This window comes from Diadema antillarum, unplaced genomic scaffold (assembly GCF_040938485.1).
Source record: "Diadema antillarum isolate AM-2024a unplaced genomic scaffold, OU_Dant_1.0 scf00000146, whole genome shotgun sequence".
NCBI classification, from domain to species: domain Eukaryota; kingdom Metazoa; phylum Echinodermata; class Echinoidea; order Diadematoida; family Diadematidae; genus Diadema; species Diadema antillarum.
Window position 1 is genome coordinate 2,552,465 of NW_027271035.1, and position 17,024 is coordinate 2,569,488.

A 17,024-nucleotide genomic window follows, 5' to 3' on the forward strand; every position below is an offset into this window, starting at 1 on the left:
CTCCTGAACTGATGAGCGATGCATCTGAAAGTGCAGGAGCGTCATTCAGAATGCGTGAGCGGTGGGGGCGCATTTACTCACTTGCCCCCATTGCTTGCCTGCAGCATCTCTTTCCAATTGCCAATGGAAGCAGAATGAACAGCCCCGACAGAACCTCAGCTGCCCCGAGAATACAGAAGGTGACATTATAAGACTCCGTAGCATCGTAGATGGCGCCTAGATAATTGTAAGAGAAGCAGGAGAGAGAGAGAGAGAGAGAGAGAGAGAGAGAGAGAGAGAGAGAGAGATAAAACCCAGCTTGTAACTTTTTAACACATTAACATATAGTAGAGGCTACTATGTAATCCCGTGAGATTTTTGTGCCAAAATTGATTTTTTTGGCTAACTTTGTCAATTTGGAGGTGCTGAATCCAAAAAAGTTTGGTTCCATTTTTTTCCACCACGTCTTCAGCCGCCATTTTGAATTCCAAAATGGCCGCCATAGTAAACTGTAATTTTATCCATATCTCATTAAGTGAGTATTATAGAAGCTTCAAATTTGGTGCAAAGTGCATGGTTGTGATGTCAGACACTCTGGTATATCTTTTTCTGATATTGCGGATTGTTTTGATACAATTTGTAGGCTGCCATCTTGAATTTCAAAATGGCCGCCATAGCAAACAGTATTTTGAACCATATCTCATGCAGTGAGCATTGTAGAAGCTTCAAATTTGGTGCAAAATGCATGGTTGTGATGTCAGCCACTCTGATATATCATTTTCTGTTATTGTGGCTTGTTTTGATACAATTTATAGGCTGCCATCTTGAAATTGAAAATGGCCGCCATAGCGTTTTTACCCATATCTCATGTTGCAATTATTGTAGGAGCATCAAATTCTCAGTAATAGACATGCTAGTGGTGTCCAACGTTCCAATACAGCTGTTTCCTATTGTCGATCATTAGATAGGCCACCATCTTGAAATTCAAGATGGTGGCCATAGAAAAACATATGATACTGTGGTAAGCGCCCTACATATTTGCCAAAATTGTCTTAGTTAGACCGAATTCACTTTCAGGTCACGCAGAACGACAGCCATCTCTTAATTCAAAATGGCCGCCATAAATTCAGACTGTAAGGACGAGGTTCTAATGACGTCATCAAGCCATCCTGAGGGGCAAAAACTGTGTGGGGGGGGGGGGGGGGAGAGGGGAGGGGTCCCATACCATTTCCCATAAGTGTGGGCAAGCGTGTAAGCGTTACATCCCACGTCCCATAATAGCACCAAGCGGGTATGTGATTCGCTTACACGTGATTTGTTTTTGCCTCTCAGGCCAAACATTATCTGGTTACGTGGAACCTCGTCAATAGTTACATTCAATCCCAGTTATTAAATATTTGTACAAAAGTAAGCATTGATACGATTAAAGGTGATCTTCAAAAACTTGATGCTGCCTTGAGAGAATGAAGACAAACACGGAAAAGTCTCGCAATGTCAAGAAATGCCATGGTCACCCTACCAGGCATCCCATTCACAAACTTGTTTGTTGACCACAAAATAAAACAACTCATCAGGGAGCTCATAATTGCTGGATGTATTTCTGGAATAACACAGAATGAATAAGGAATGCGAATGAGTAGGTTTTTCCAGAGCCTAGAAGACATTAACTAAAGTAAATTTCCAATAAATTTTCTAGTACACGGCTAATATTGTTTATTTAAACTCTACAACCAAATCGTCTAAATGGGGGCATTTAGTCACCCAGACACAGTTATTGAGGAACTTTTGAAAGTCATTTGCTTTGACACCAGAATCACATGATTTCCCATTCACAAGTTTTACCCAAATGCAATGCTCTTAAAGGAATGTTTCCCATGGCAGCCATTTTGAATTTCAACATGGCAGTGTACCTACAGGAAGCAGTCCCTCCTATGCAATGATAACACTATTTATTGAAGTGATTTACTTACACATAGGTCCTACATGAAAGTGCTCCAGCATGCTTGAGTTTGCAGGGTACAGATCTTACAGTACCAGATATGGGTCGAAATCATCTTGAATTTCATGAGTGGCAGCCAATGCGAATAATCCATTATTACAGAATGTATATGATTATGTGTGTGTGTCTGTGTTTATAAAATGATGTACAATGTACACCACCATAAACATTGATATGCCTAAAAGTTGCTTGTCGACCACAGATATTAGCTGAAAAGCAGCCATTTTGAATGATAAAATGGCAGCCTCAAAAATGATCTGCAATTTTAGAGAGGGGATCAAAGTACATCTGAATGTTCAACATCATGAGCCCGGTTTATGCCCGAAATGTGAACTTTCTGTATTGTTTACTGCATGAAATACGGGTCAAAATATACATTCTGGTATGGCGGCCATTTTGAATTTCAAGATGGCCACCTATGATATCAAAATGGACCATCATTTCAGATAAAGATGTTTCAGAAAGTATGATAGCAAACACATGCTCTTTGCCCCAAGTTAGAACCTTACACAATGCATACAATATGAGATATAGGCCCAATTACATTTGCTATGGTGGCCATTTTGAATTTCAAGATGGCCGCCAATCGAAATTATCCATCATTTAAAACAAATTTGTATATATTAGCATATCTGACATCATAAGCATGCTTTTTGGCCCAAATTTATACTTTCCATAATGCTTACAACCTGAGATACAGGTAAAAATGCATTTAGCTATGGCGGCCATTTTGAATTTCAAGATGGCAGCCCTCAAATTGTATCAAAACAATCTACAATATCAGGAAATGGTGTATCACAATGTCTGACGTTATAAACATGCTTTTTGCATCAAATTTGAACCTTCCATGACGCGCACATTATGAGATCTGGGTCAAAATACAGTTTGCTATGGCGGCCATTTTGAAATTCAAAATGGCGGCTGAAGACGTGGTCGAAAAAAATGGAACCAAAGTTTTTTGGATTCAACACCCCAAAATTGACCAAGTTAGCTAAAAAAATCAATTTTGGCACGAAAATCTCACGGGATCCAATATTTCGACAAAGCAGACCGTACTAATATCAACGATCAAGGTGACAAATGGTTTACTTTGAATGTTCTGCAACGTTGCAGCGTATAGATGGACGGAAACTATCACAGTATGACTGAGAATTGTAAAAAAAAATGCTGTAAAAACAAACTAATGAATCTTGAATTCATGTCTAACGGATTGATATTAAGAATACGGCTCTGATAGATATAGCGACTGACAGCATGAATGAACCCATTAAGATATGTTATTGGAATATCAGGACAAAATTTGATTTGTGATGCACTAATGATACACAGATTTTATGCGTGTTTGCGCGCATACACATAATTGATCTTCACACATAATTAATCTTCGTCATATCTGAATAAGGAGACCAACTACAATTTACAAAATAAAATCAGGTTAGTTTGTCTTTATTCCTCTAAACGAAATGAGTAATTGAGTAATACAAACTTTAACCAATTTCTTGAAGCTGTGAAATCAGCTACAATATTACACTTACAAATTTACTGAGTCAGCGATGTGATTGTCTCGTAAGTCTTAGACCGTCTTTGGGAAATGCAATACAAAATTGACAACCACTCTCTCGGATTCAAATTATCTAGCAATAATTGTTTTTTATTTACAAAGACAATATTTGTAGTAGTCAGAGTATCAACGAAACCGACACTTGCATCATTTATATGATTTCTATGAAAAAAAACCTACAGTGATATCAGTGTTTGCGAAAACATCAAAAAATCCATAATCCTTTTTTTCGGCTGTAGTGAATTTTCTGCTTTTATATTCTATCTTGTTAGACTTCTTTGATGACATATCATGAAAATGAGGTGGAAATGCCCAATAAAGACTGCAAATATTTCAAATTTCCTACCGCCAAGATAACCACTGATAGGCGAAGCACACCCGCCCACGAAGAATATGATGGACATGGCGGTCTGGAAACGATCTTTTGGTATCATGCCCTGCACTATGATGTTTATCATTGCCGTTTTCATGCCATCGGCGAGACCGTTGACACCAGCCAGTACTGCAAGAACCTCGTATTTAATTGTGACGTAGTTAAGGCCAAAAGCAAGACCTGATATGACGCACACGAGAAAAAAGAACACGTGATCTTTCATCCATTGTCTAGAAGAGATGATGCCAGATAAGAAGCGACCGACTGTGTTACATGCACCACCAATTGTTGCCAAGTACACTGCCGTGGCCGAGTCGAATCCTTTCGTCTCCGCGTTCGGAATGAGAAACAGTGCCCACGTGACATGGATGAAGCAATACAGCATTACCGTCATGGAGAAACATCCGAATTCGACCGGATAGTCGCGGTACAGATACAAATCGATGATGCCGAGGATACCACCGCAGCTGGAGGACCTCGTCGGACTACGGTGGGATGTTTCTTCTCGTTCTCCTAGCGGAGAGTTTGACAAATTAGAGACACTGGAGTTGGACTCTGCCCTGTGAGGATTTTCCGCATCACTCTCGGAACGACCTGACTCCGTAGATCCTTCGTTTATTACCTCGCCACCATTGTCATGGGCTGCGTTTATTACTCCTCCCAGCTGAGTTAACACTACGTTTTCGTGTTGAACAGAATCGCTGTCACACTCTTCTGTACTGTCATCAGCACGCCGAGCTCTGTCTTGACTCGCATTCAAGGATGTCGTTGCGCGCAATTTTCGTGGCTTCACCAGAGCGCCATACACCATAGAATGAAGATTCAAGCCTCCGAGAAGCAGAAAGGACGCCCGCCATCCGTACGCTCCACGGACTTCTTCCGTTATGATGGGTAGGACCATGGTGCCTACTCCAGACCCGGTAATCAGAATGCCAGAAGCGACCTTAAAGGAATCTGGGAAATACTCGGCGGGGCAGGTGTTAGCCGTCAGGATCACTGTAGTGTAGCCTATCCCTATATGACAAGGAAATAAAGAAAGGGACTCACTTAAACATGTTGATTAAGAATATAACACTATAATTATGTCAGACAAGATTCATAATATCATAAACGGTAAAAATCAGTTCAACCCTATAGGCAGTTTTAGGGACAAGCTGATTTTGCTGTAACACGCTTTTTCCATAGACATCCGCCACAGAATGATAGCCCCCTCCCTCCCTATCCAAGGGGATTACACTATGTTCAATGATATTCGGAGGGGGTGGGGATGTCCCCCCTCACACAAAGGAACTTCTTCTTCTTCTTCTTCTTCTTCTTCTTCTTCTTCTTCTTCTTCTTCTTTTTCTTCTTTCTAGAATTAAATTTCCACAAGCCGGTGGAGACTTGGTGGTACAGTACTGGTAAATTTTTCAGTCGAAAAGTAAGGGAACTAAATATTGATGGTAACAATGAGTACGTCATCTCTACATTGTGGAGTACTAAGTCAGTGGAAGACAGTACGAGCGGGGGAGGGGGGGGGGGTGTTGACGGGAAATCCTGCTCCCACCCACATGAAGGAACTTTTGCATGTTTCATAATACCTGAAATTAAATTCACTGCGATCTGATGCACACTTTTGCTGAAATATGAAAAAAAAGTTCAATCCAAAAAGCAAGACAAAGTAATATCCAGGAATGTTATAAACGACTAAGATCTCGTGCGGTATCTGTCACCTCTCGATCCACGTGTGTGTCTTCAGTAAGGGGAGATGGATAGCGCTCACCGGTAAATGACACAAGAAATGACCGTGGAAAGAATGGTTACAGATATTACTATAATGCCATGTGTATTGTCACACTTGGTAATAAACGAGAAAATCAAAATATCACAAGAAAAAGAAATAAAGAAATTAAATTGTGCGCGTGTTTTCTAATCTCATTCTCTGAGGGGATGGGCAATTCCCCCCCCCCCCAACACACGCACACACACACACACACACACACACACGCACACACACACACACAGGTGAAACGTTGAGGGTTCTTAAACACCCCGAACTTTTGTGTGCTCGTGTAGTATACTGTAGTTGACTAAATTTGATGTGTTTCTTTATCATGTAATATCCATTATAGTCTGGTAAAATATGTCCCTTCAGACACGCTCAGAGAAATTTGGCCTAGAGAATATATATATATATATATATATATATATATATATATATATATTTTAAAGGAGATGTACGAAAGGAGCTTCTATGTGCCTGTTATTGTTGTGAATACAGTACTGATACTGATACTGTTTAAAGTCTATCAACCTAACGGATTGCTTAAGGGTTCGACATCCCCGTGAAATAAAACAACAACAACAACAATGTTCCCACAGGGGCCTGTTTTGTGATGCAGCAATCAGCAAAATTGGCTAGTTTTACTTGAATTAGGTAATCGAGTAAGAAATGGAATAAGCAAATTGAAAAAAAGAGAGAAATGTTTCTACTTAATCCTACATTGTGATGCCTACATTGAAATATGCCAAATTTTGACTATTTTCTCACTGTGCCTTACACCTTTTGTATTGTATATATCTTTAATCAAGTTTCAAATTTCAAGTTTATTTAACCAATTCATTAAACATTTGACATTTTACAAAGGGATACAGCATTAAGAATAATGAATAGTTTGGGACCCCAAAAGAAGCAGTAAAAACAATATGTTGCATTTAAATCTAGTCACTCATTATACTCTAACGTGTCATGTGGTGTCCCGCAGGGATCTATCCTCGGGCCCCTACTTTTTTTGATTTACATTAATGACATCACCAATTGCTCCCCTCGTTTGAACTTCATCTTATTTGCAGACGACACTAACGTTTTTTACTCTCATGAGGATATTGCAACACTGATTGATACACTTAATATGGAATTAGATAATATTTCGAAATGGTTTAGAAGTAACAAGCTTTCATTGAATATTGATAAAACATGTTTTATACAATTCCATACTCTTCAATCCCAACCCACCCTTCCTAAAAGTATTTATATTGATGGTATACACATTGCTGAGAAACATTCAACCAAGTTTCTAGGAGTGACCCTAGATAGCAATTTAACTTGGAATACTCATGTGCAGAATATTACTACAGCAATATCTAAAACAACTGGTGTTTTAAGGAGAATAAAGTATTTGATTAATGATCAAACTTTAATGTTATATAACACTTTATTTTTACCATATGTAATGTATTGCAATATTGTATGGGGCAACTGTAGCAAAACTAAATTAAATACAACTTTTATTCTTCAGAAAAAGGCTCTTCGTATATGCACACACTCAAATTTCTTGGCTCACACCGATCCTATATTTCATCGCCTAAAAACTTTAAAAGCCCATGACATACATATATATCTAACTGTTATATTCATGTATAAACACACTCGAAATTTATTTCCATTTTTTATAATGCCTTAGTAACCAATAACCATAATCATTCATACCCAACCCGTCGTTCCCATGATTTTCATTAAGTAATCCAAAGCTTTTACTTCCTCAAAAATCGATTAGACATCACGGTCCGGATACATGGAACACTCTTCCTGAGGAGTTGAAACAGTGTGGCTCCTTGTTTTCATTTAAAGCAAACTTAAAGAAGCACATTTTATTACAGTATACTTCAAATACAGATTAAAAACAAATAATTCATATGATTAATGTTGGTCCCCCAAATAGCAGCATCGCATACTGTTCCCTCTTCCAGCAAACCAATTCGATTATTCTACATTCCAGCATATCTGCCCTTCTGCACTTTCTAGCACTTGCACGCACATCCACCACCATCACGTTTATTTTCCCCTGCTATCTTCGCAGCAGAACTTGTATTGTATTGTATTATTACGAAACTAGTATACGTCCCCACTTTTTCCTCTGGCCGGCCATCTTTTCAAGCTATGCTTACAATGGCGGCCCTCTGCATTATCGCTCCATAATTATAATTGTTGTAATCCCCGCTGCATAGACATGCATACTGTATATTCAGGGGCGGATCCAGGAATTCTGTAAAGGGGGGGGGGCGTGACTATTATTTTTGGTGCCACTTCCGGGTTTCATTTCATTTTTTTTCTTTTTATTTCTTTTGTTTTTAACGATAAATAAAGGGGGCGTGCGCCTCTTGCGCCCCCCTCTGGATCCGCCACTGATATTGTATCATTAATTACCTTTTATATCTTTGTTTACGCAAGTCAAACGACTCTGTTTTGAATTTATTTTGTATATTTCCCACATGTTCATGATCATGTGCCTTATGTATATTGATTTGCTGATTGATTTGTTGATTTGCAGAAAATAAAGTATCTATTAAACAAATAAATTAAACAAAGGGGTCCTGGATAAATATATAAAACAAAACATACTAAAGTTTTAAACATATTAACAAGAAGTATAATAGTAACATATTTACATAGGGCAGATGCAACACAAGCACACACACACACACACACACACACACGCACACACAGGGATACCAAGTTCAATTTTTTTTTTATGAGTGAGACTTTCATGACTCGGCATCTCGGCGCGCGAATGTGCGTGCGAGCGAGGGAGTGGGAGGGGTTTTTCCTCCCTGTGGCCTCCCACGGTAGGGAGCTTTTTCAATTTTTAGCTCTTAATGGTGCGACCAGGTGCATATTTGCGTGACTATTTTTTTCTTAGTTTGAAAGACAAAAGGGAAATATACCTTCAATTGCAACTATTACTTTAATCCTTTGAGCTATGCTCCTTATTATAGGCCAAAGTTGCAGACTTCGCCCGACGCGTGAGAAAAATGGGTGCCATACGTGAGATCGTGAGACGGCCCCTAAATGCTTGAGTCTCACTCAGAATGCGTGAGACTTAGTAGCTCTGTACACACACACATTCAATCACACAAACACGTGTCACAAAAACGCTCATGCACATACATGTAGTTCACATGAAATTGCAGAAAGATACTTTATATTTTACTATACTTTTAAATTCAGCTTCCCTGATCAATTCTTGTTGTACAAATTTCCCTCAAGATAAATGCGACATTTACGTTTAAAGTTGGATAGTGTTGAGGCTGACCTAATTCTCAATGGCAAATTATTCCATTCTCTAATACAAACATATACAAATGAATTTTGGGCAGTTTGAGTTCTTACAAAGGGTTGATGAATGAGATTACTTTTACGCGTATTATTTTATGTCGAAATAGACGAATGAAATATAATTTGGTGATGAGTCTTTCATTATATATTCTTAATATATAAATATTGCAATGTCTTCTGTGTGGCACTGGCGTAGCTGGACTTTGTAATATTGAGAATAGATAAATTTGGAAGAAAATGACCCTATTTACAAACAATGATATCAACTGTGTGACCCAAAATTCTCTGGCTAAATACGTTTTTATACATGCACGCACTTCTTCGAATGTCACATACCGAACGTAAGTAAGCCCCCGGCGAACTGAGAGACGTTGCTTGCGAAGGAAGCAAGGATGACCCCTGTACTCCCGAGAAGCGCCCCCGTCATGGCAAGCTGCCGTACTGAAAACAACCGCGACAGCGGCGAGTTGACCGGAGCTTGAATGCAAAAAGAATAACAAGGAATTAAGCCACAGCCGTAATGGGTGAATTTTCGTGATCAAACGTATACAAGTTTCATGTAGCAAAACAGACACAAAAGATCATTCTAATTAAGTCCGTTAATTTCGTTAATTTGAGTCGAACAACTCAAATGTAGTGTATCATAGCCAATCGTGACAAGCTTTTCATCGCAACTTACTCGCGATACTCTCGCGCTAACAATTATCAATGGTTATACGTACGTATGCATATATCATATCATGTATGGTGAGGATTTCGTCCACGTTGGTTATATTACACATAAGATGAAAAGAAGAGACCAGAAATGTACAGCTTACCGTTGACGTGATAAATCAAACCTCAATTATGACAGACCTACTGCGATTCGCCACACTATCATGCATAATCATTTACCCCCCCCCCCCAAAAAAAAAAAAAAAAAAACACCTTCAGCGAAAATATCTAAAAACTTTTTTTTTTTCAATCCTCAGCCCACGCTCCAACATTATGATATACTTTGTGACAAGGATTTCCTCTTCAAATATTACGTACTTTATTCATTTCAATTGATCAATTCACTCCAAATTTTAACAAAAACAAAACAACAGACTAAAAAAAAAGAGTTTTGATTATTTTGACAGATGAGTACTCTAGGCAATCTTTGCCAGGCGAAATAAGCCACCTCTATCTCACTCAATGCTCCATTGAGAAATGTTTTACCCTTGATGGTTATTTCCCTGAAAGTATTTCTGTGTTTTGTTCAAACCTTTCAATGGCATCGCTTGGCGTAGTCATTGTGCATTGTTTTGTTTTAGACGATATAGCATGGAATTTTGTAGGTAGGACTTCTTTCTGGTCAGTTGATATCAAAGCAAGCCAACAATTCTGTCGACAAATTGTTGATGATCAACGAACTTTTCGAAGATAGTCTCAAGAATAAAACGGAACGCCCGAAACCTACGACTGTCGTTTGTTATTAATTATTGTTTGATGGAAAGCGGACTGAGGTGTGGGCGCGGCTCTCATTCAAAATGGTTACAGTTCATTATTCCGAAGATTTGTTAATCCGAAAGTGAAAAAAAGGTACGTTATTCCGAGGGTTCGCTCATCAGAGAACGAAATGAGGTTCGTAATTCCGAAGGTTCTTAGTGTGCACCTTCTATTCATTTTCGAACGAACATTCGGAATAACGAACCTTTATATGCTATATTTTGGATTAACGAACTGTCAGAAACACGAACCCCTTTTCATTTATGAATAACGAACATCTAGGTATAGAAAATTTAAATTGTGTTTTAGAATAACGAATTAACGAACCTTCGGAATAACGAACATCACCGATTTGTGCACGGGACCTAAAATAACGGGATCTAAAAGACGCTGCTACAAGATACTGTTAGGTTTAGATTTTTGGGAATCATCATCGTGTGCTGCACGCGGAGGACTTCAGAAGCACTTTGATGATGACGTCACACTCACATAAGATGTAAGCTAGACCCTGAGACATTCCGAAGACAAACCCCACGAAGCTCGTGGACGCCTGGAAATTGCGGGTAACATCCTCCAGAAGGAGTCCGTATGATTTGTTGGTTCCTTCGTCTAGAAAAAGCACAAAGAAAGCCGCCACCACGATCAACCAACGCCTGGGAGACCGAATCAACATATCTTCTCCACAATGGCTTGATCAAGTAGGAACGCGATGTCCACGATGACATGAGGGGGAACAGCGCCGTTATCCTTAAAACGCAACTCGCGCGAAATTAAACAATGTCCGGTGGCAAATGAGGTTAGATGTCTCTTTGACGTGTCTTACTTTAACTATCCTACTAAATAATTCTGCCCTTAAATGTTGCTTATCATATAGCACAGAAAATTTAAGTCGAACCAACAACAACATAACGACAGCTACAACTCAGAGCGCACGTGCAGTTTGAATTGCCCGTAAAATGTGATTTATTGACTGCATCATTAATACTATTTGAACATACACAGCTTTAAGGACACGCCACTGGAGTCATAAAGATAACAAGTACACTTGCCTAGTCAACAACGTCCGCATGGTTTTGAGTCAACTGTGTACTGGAAAATATTTCAGATGACATCCTCTTTAACTTCCATAATTCCACGTGAAGCAAAGTGGCAACGTTAACCCTCTGACCGTCTCTGACTTAAGATGCCAATGACTTAATGTACAAACAGAATACCGATGGAACAAGAAAATCAACTTGTTAAAACTAATTAGTGGTTCAGTTGGTCCTTACAATTCACCAACCAACGACGTAATGTCTTAATGATCAAGGCTGAGAAATACAGTGCACTCACATTTTCAACGAACTCACGGTTACATCATAAGCTCTAAAATTATCAGCTCTATATCTATTATAGTTTTTTTCGGTTACAACGAAATTTTGATATAACGAAAGAAAACTGCTGGTCTCAAGGACTTCATTATAAAGGGAGTCGACTGTATCAACATGCCTGTGGTTGTACCTGGGGCCAGACAAGAGGGGAATAGAGGGAAGTTGAAAGTCGAAAGGTAACAAGACCTTGCGATAGAATTGTAAAAGCTTTGAGGATGTGGGGGTGCTGTGGCATAGTGGATAAGACTGTCGACTCCCAATCGGAAGACCCGAGTTCGATTTCCGTCCAGTGCTTAGGCCCTTGGACAAGATGTTTCTACCCACCATGTCCCTCTCGACCCAGGTGTATAAATGGGTTCCTGGCAACGCTAGGATTATAATAATAGCAGGGCCCTGTGGTAGAGCAGTGGCAACACTGAAAAGGCTACCCTGGGTAAATAAGACATTATTATCATTATTTCGACGGATACATTCGGCACTGTCTTGGAGGCAATTCGATGATGATTTTATTGACAAGAACTAGAGGAAAGGGCCGAAATACACACACACACACACACACACACACACACATACACACACACACACACACACACACACACACTCACACACACACACACACACACACACACACACACACACACACACACACAAATTGGGCACGATGAGCCGGTAGAATACTGACAACTGCGTAGAAATCTGAGATCAACTTAACGTGATAACTTTAATACAGATAGATGTGAGATGGAAAAAAGGTGATTAATGACTTTTTGTCGTCATCGAAGTTATTCAAATTAGCGTAAATGGTATACAAGCGTTATCCTTAACCCTTACTATGCTAATGAGCCAAACGTGCATAAATTTCATACACAAACCTATGGACAGGTAATCAGTGTGGCAGATCAAGGGTTAATGGAGCCCTGTCATTAACCTATCAAAGTATGGCTCATAATTAGAGGAAAGGCCTGAGGTTCAGGAGACAAGAGCGGTGGTACGTTTATTTTAGCAAAATATTCAGGACGAGGTTAATGAGAAATTATCTGTGTCATGTATGCCGTTTCTGGATGGCAAAATTTAACGACGATTTCTTTTAGTTTTCTAAGGTATATTTGACTCGTAAAGTTGGCTATGAAAAAACAGATTTCGCTCCCATTTATTACAGATTTAATGGCACGGCATGACTGCTTATAGATTGTTCATTCTATGACTGACAAAAGTGGCAAGGTGAACATCAATTACCAGAGCCATGAATCTTTCGAAATTGATGTCATTTATCACATGTATACTGGACTTTGGTTTCATAACTTTTAATTGTTGTCATAAAATCATGATGGTCATAGAGTGTCGTTTAATATGTATAATGCAAGACCATAATGTTATATATAGCGCAACCAAACATGGACCTTACCTTGGACACTACAATGATGCGCTCAGGTTGCAGGTATTAGGATGATGGTAGCGGGTCTGCACGGTGACAGCGCTGTGACTGTTCTACGGAAAGGCCATCCCTTTTTCAACGTCTGCTCTTCAACTTTCGTTTGAGCAAGGAGGTACTAGCTTTGCCTAGTACCTCCTTGGTTTGAGCGGCCTCTCTGTTGTTATCAGGTTATACAAATTTGATAGAACTCTGGAGGAACAGGGGAAAAAATACTTATAAGGGTAGGGTTAATACTGAGCTATACCAGAGGAGACAAGGAATGTGATGCGGCATTCATAACATGAAACATTCTTAAACACCCTCGGGACCTATATCTAAAAAACCGCTCAGAATGTATGCAAATCGATCGCCGTTGGTGCTGACTGGCTTAATGTAAAGGGGCGGGGCTGAAAACCCAATACAGGTGTATGATGCTTCCTACTCCTCCTCTTAGTGCACGGGGAGAGGGACAACGGCTTAACAACGGGTCCAAATAAATCCTTCTTGCTTTCAGTTCACGGAGTTCGGATATAGGCAAGGAATGAGATCATAACTAACATAATGTAGTAGGTCCCCCACATTTCATGTCTGTAAAATTGTCTTCTCTTGTATTCTTTGTAATCGTAATTACGACGCTATGTCCAGTCTTATGTTCAAATCGATTGTATCATGTTATTTGTGTTTGAGATGTGGAACAATCAAATCAAATCAAATCAAATCAAATCAAATCAAATCAAATCAAATGATAATAATTTAAAAAAGAATCCCGACTATAAGGTACCGATCACAGTCACTTTCGGCATAAAATGATAGCGAAGGACAATAACAATACCATCACCCCCACCACCACCACCACAAACAATACCAACAACAACAACAACAACAACAACAATTCGATATATGACATACCCCAAGAAATACAGCAGAGCACAAGAAATCACGACAAACCGGACCACGAGCTACACCTGCTGAGAAAGGAGCTGCTACATTTATGATACTATAATATGTACAATTTAAGTTATACTCAGACAAGCGTACATGCGCACTTGCATAGTTAATAATGACAATCCAGCCCCTCAGTGTCATTAAAGAACAGGTAAGGAAGGAGGAGCTAACACTTTTTTAGAGAGAACATCTCATCAGTATGTATACATTAGCATAAATATATTGACCGATATATATAACAGCAAAACAGATTTTTTTTTTTCAAGGTTGTATGAGGAATCGACCATGATGCAGAGAGATTAGACGAACATCCTTCACAAAGTTCTAGTTCTTGAAATGAGCCACCCTCTCAAATGGCACTAGGTCAGAATGGTAGAACGATGTTTAGAAATGAATCAATTATAAAGACTAAAGAACCCACGATTATAACTATTCTAATCTTTCAGGTTGTGTGACAAAAGTGCTTCATCTGTGGATAGTGTTTAAGAAGGGGCGAAATGAAATGCTTGGTACCCTTCGAGAAAAACAAAAGTGCGTTTCAAATCCAATGTGACGAATAAGGCAAAGAGGGCAGTGTAATGTGAGAAGGAGAATTTTGATCAAACTTATAAAGGAAGCGTGTGTGTGCGTGGGGGGGGGGGCAAATGAATTAGCTGTCATGGTCAAAAAGTTCAAGAACAAAACATTAACAAAACTCGTTTAATGGACTACTTTGAATTTCTGTTCAAGACTGACTGTCTCTTGCTGTGCTGATCCGTTATGTTGTTTTTTTAATCTGACTTTATTGAAATAAAATTCATTCGATATGGTTCGTGGGAACGTGCAAATATGTGGAAATCGGAGAATTGGTAAGCTATCAAACAAGGGGGGGGGGGACTTTAGGGATTTTTTGTTCGTTATTTGCACTCTTGTATTCTTCCATCCTTGTACTTCCATTCAGTATCATTCGGCATTGTTATTGTTCAGTTCTTCGATGGTACACATGGGCAGCCGTTTAGAAAACGTATTTGAGACTGATTCGAGCGAACCGAGGAGGTGGGTTGGCCTAGCATTTACTGCATATTTCCCGGCATTGGATCAACGGGTGAGTGCCTACTCGATTGAGAAATAACGTTTTTAAATTGTTGTCTTCTATAGCACTGCCCTAGACCGACACGTCTGAAGGCATTACATGTGAAAGCTGCAACTGTGGCACCTCTGAATCTTCGGAGAATCTAAACCGAATATATTTCCCAGGAGTCGACCAGTTCCTAATCTGTGTAGGGTCGTATATCGGGAAACAAGAGAATCTCGTGGAGGAGACGAAATAATGAGCTTAGTCTAACCTCGAAAATCTGCCAGTCTGTAGCTATTCAAGGACGGCTTATATTTTTTATTCATCTATTGATTTTTTATTTTATTTTGACGTGCTGAAACGCAACTCGAGGATTACATCAATAGTCAAATCATGCACATTATGAGCAATTACAAAGTCTGGTAAATTTTCGTCTTCTTCTTTTTGTAAAACGTGAAAGGATTGTAATCCTCTCAACAAAGTGACATGGCCATAGTGTAGGTGAAGAAGTGAATGGAATAGGAGGCAAAATTGGTCATCATCAAGGAGTTTGTCTGGAACAGACTGGATTGGTCTGATCACCGAATCGCGGGAGTAGAAATTGGATGAAGCAGTGGAATTATAGCTACGAAAGGTAAGATCTTCTTTTTGGACCTGATTCTTTTTCATTTTCATTACACCTATAATAGGCCTCTCCAGCTGCAGGAATCATGCGTATTATGCTGGAGTCCGAATTTAACACAAGATGGCCATGCGAATATGAAATTTTCACTTTGGCCAGAACGTGTTCAACAGCTAATCGACAGCCAAAGCATGTACCATGCCTTTGTAGGCCACACGAAGATGTGGATTTTTTAAAAAGATGTTTACCTGAAGGACATACAAAAGCCATACGATGACTACACGACGTCGTATTGAGTGAACGATGGCCTTTCGAATGGCGAAATGGACACACGAATTCAAAACGAAGATTTAATGAACCTTCGTAATGTCCTCGGGATTTTTTTGGTTTTTCATGCCGAATAGAATTTGGCACCGATCACGAAGTTGCTGCCGGAGCCTGAGAACTTCAACCGCTCATTCAACGGTGGCATGGTCATTCAATGGTTTAAGATGCTCTCACGAATGGCCTGATGTTTTTACGATCAGAGCCTAATTTGAACATCTCCTTCAGCGTGTGTCCATCTTTGATCATTTTCAGGAGAGCGTGACTCCTGTCCCGAATAAGATGGCATACGAATATGGGATTTTCAATTTCGCACCAAGTTAACCCCGAACTTGGTCAAAAGCCAATCAAGAGCCGAAGCAAATACGATGCCTGGAGAAGGTCACACGATGCCATCCGAGCTACACTAGAAGATTACACGAAAACGTGAATGTTTATTATTGAAATGAACCTTCGTTAGATCTTAGGGATATTTTGGGACTTGCCAAGATTTTGTCTCATGAAGTCGATGCCGGAATCCGAGAAGCTCCACCGGCGCTCATACAATGGCTTAAGGTTCCCTCACGAATGACCCGAAATTCATTCAATATCAGAACCGAATGTGAAGACTTTCTATAGTTCGTGTGTCCATCATTCTTTACTCAACTTCGGAACAGTGTGGCGCCTGCATGTACACTCTTAAAACATCCGAGTCAGAACTGACCCGGAACTGGGTCCGTTGGGGTCACACACCGTTCCTGGTCAGAAATGACAAGGAATGGGGTCAGATATGACCCATTCAGAGTCATGAATTGGGTCAGGGTGAACCCATTCGGGGT

At 39.7% G+C, this 17,024-nt stretch overlaps 1 protein-coding gene across 1 annotated transcript; it reads right to left on the minus strand.

Moving 5' to 3' along the window:
* Positions 1 to 73: 73 nt before the first annotated feature.
* On the minus strand, positions 74 to 11,150 carry LOC139721647 (monocarboxylate transporter 2-like). The gene is made up of 4 exons (XM_071632977.1): positions 10,967 to 11,150; positions 9,344 to 9,484; positions 3,886 to 4,926; positions 74 to 216 (listed from the first exon to the last, which is right to left on the minus strand). Exons 1-4 carry the CDS (start codon positions 11,148 to 11,150, stop codon positions 74 to 76), a joined length of 1,509 nt encoding a protein of 502 aa, XP_071489078.1.
* Between the last annotated feature and the right edge of the window lie 5,874 nt (positions 11,151 to 17,024).

Bases quoted from the DNA above. Each gene is read 5' to 3' on its own strand.
- LOC139721647 (XM_071632977.1), bottom strand. From the start codon at position 11,150: ATGTTGATTCGGTCTCCCAGGCGTTGGTTGATCGTGGTGGCGGCTTTC. The intron at 9,485-10,966 runs GTGAGTGTGACG...TTTGCATTCAAG, and splicing joins GGGTCTAGCTTACATCTTAT to CTCCGGTCAACTCGCCGCTG. The intron at 4,927-9,343 runs GTATGTGACATT...CTTGTCATATAG, and splicing joins CGGGGGCTTACTTACGTTCG to GGATAGGCTACACTACAGTG.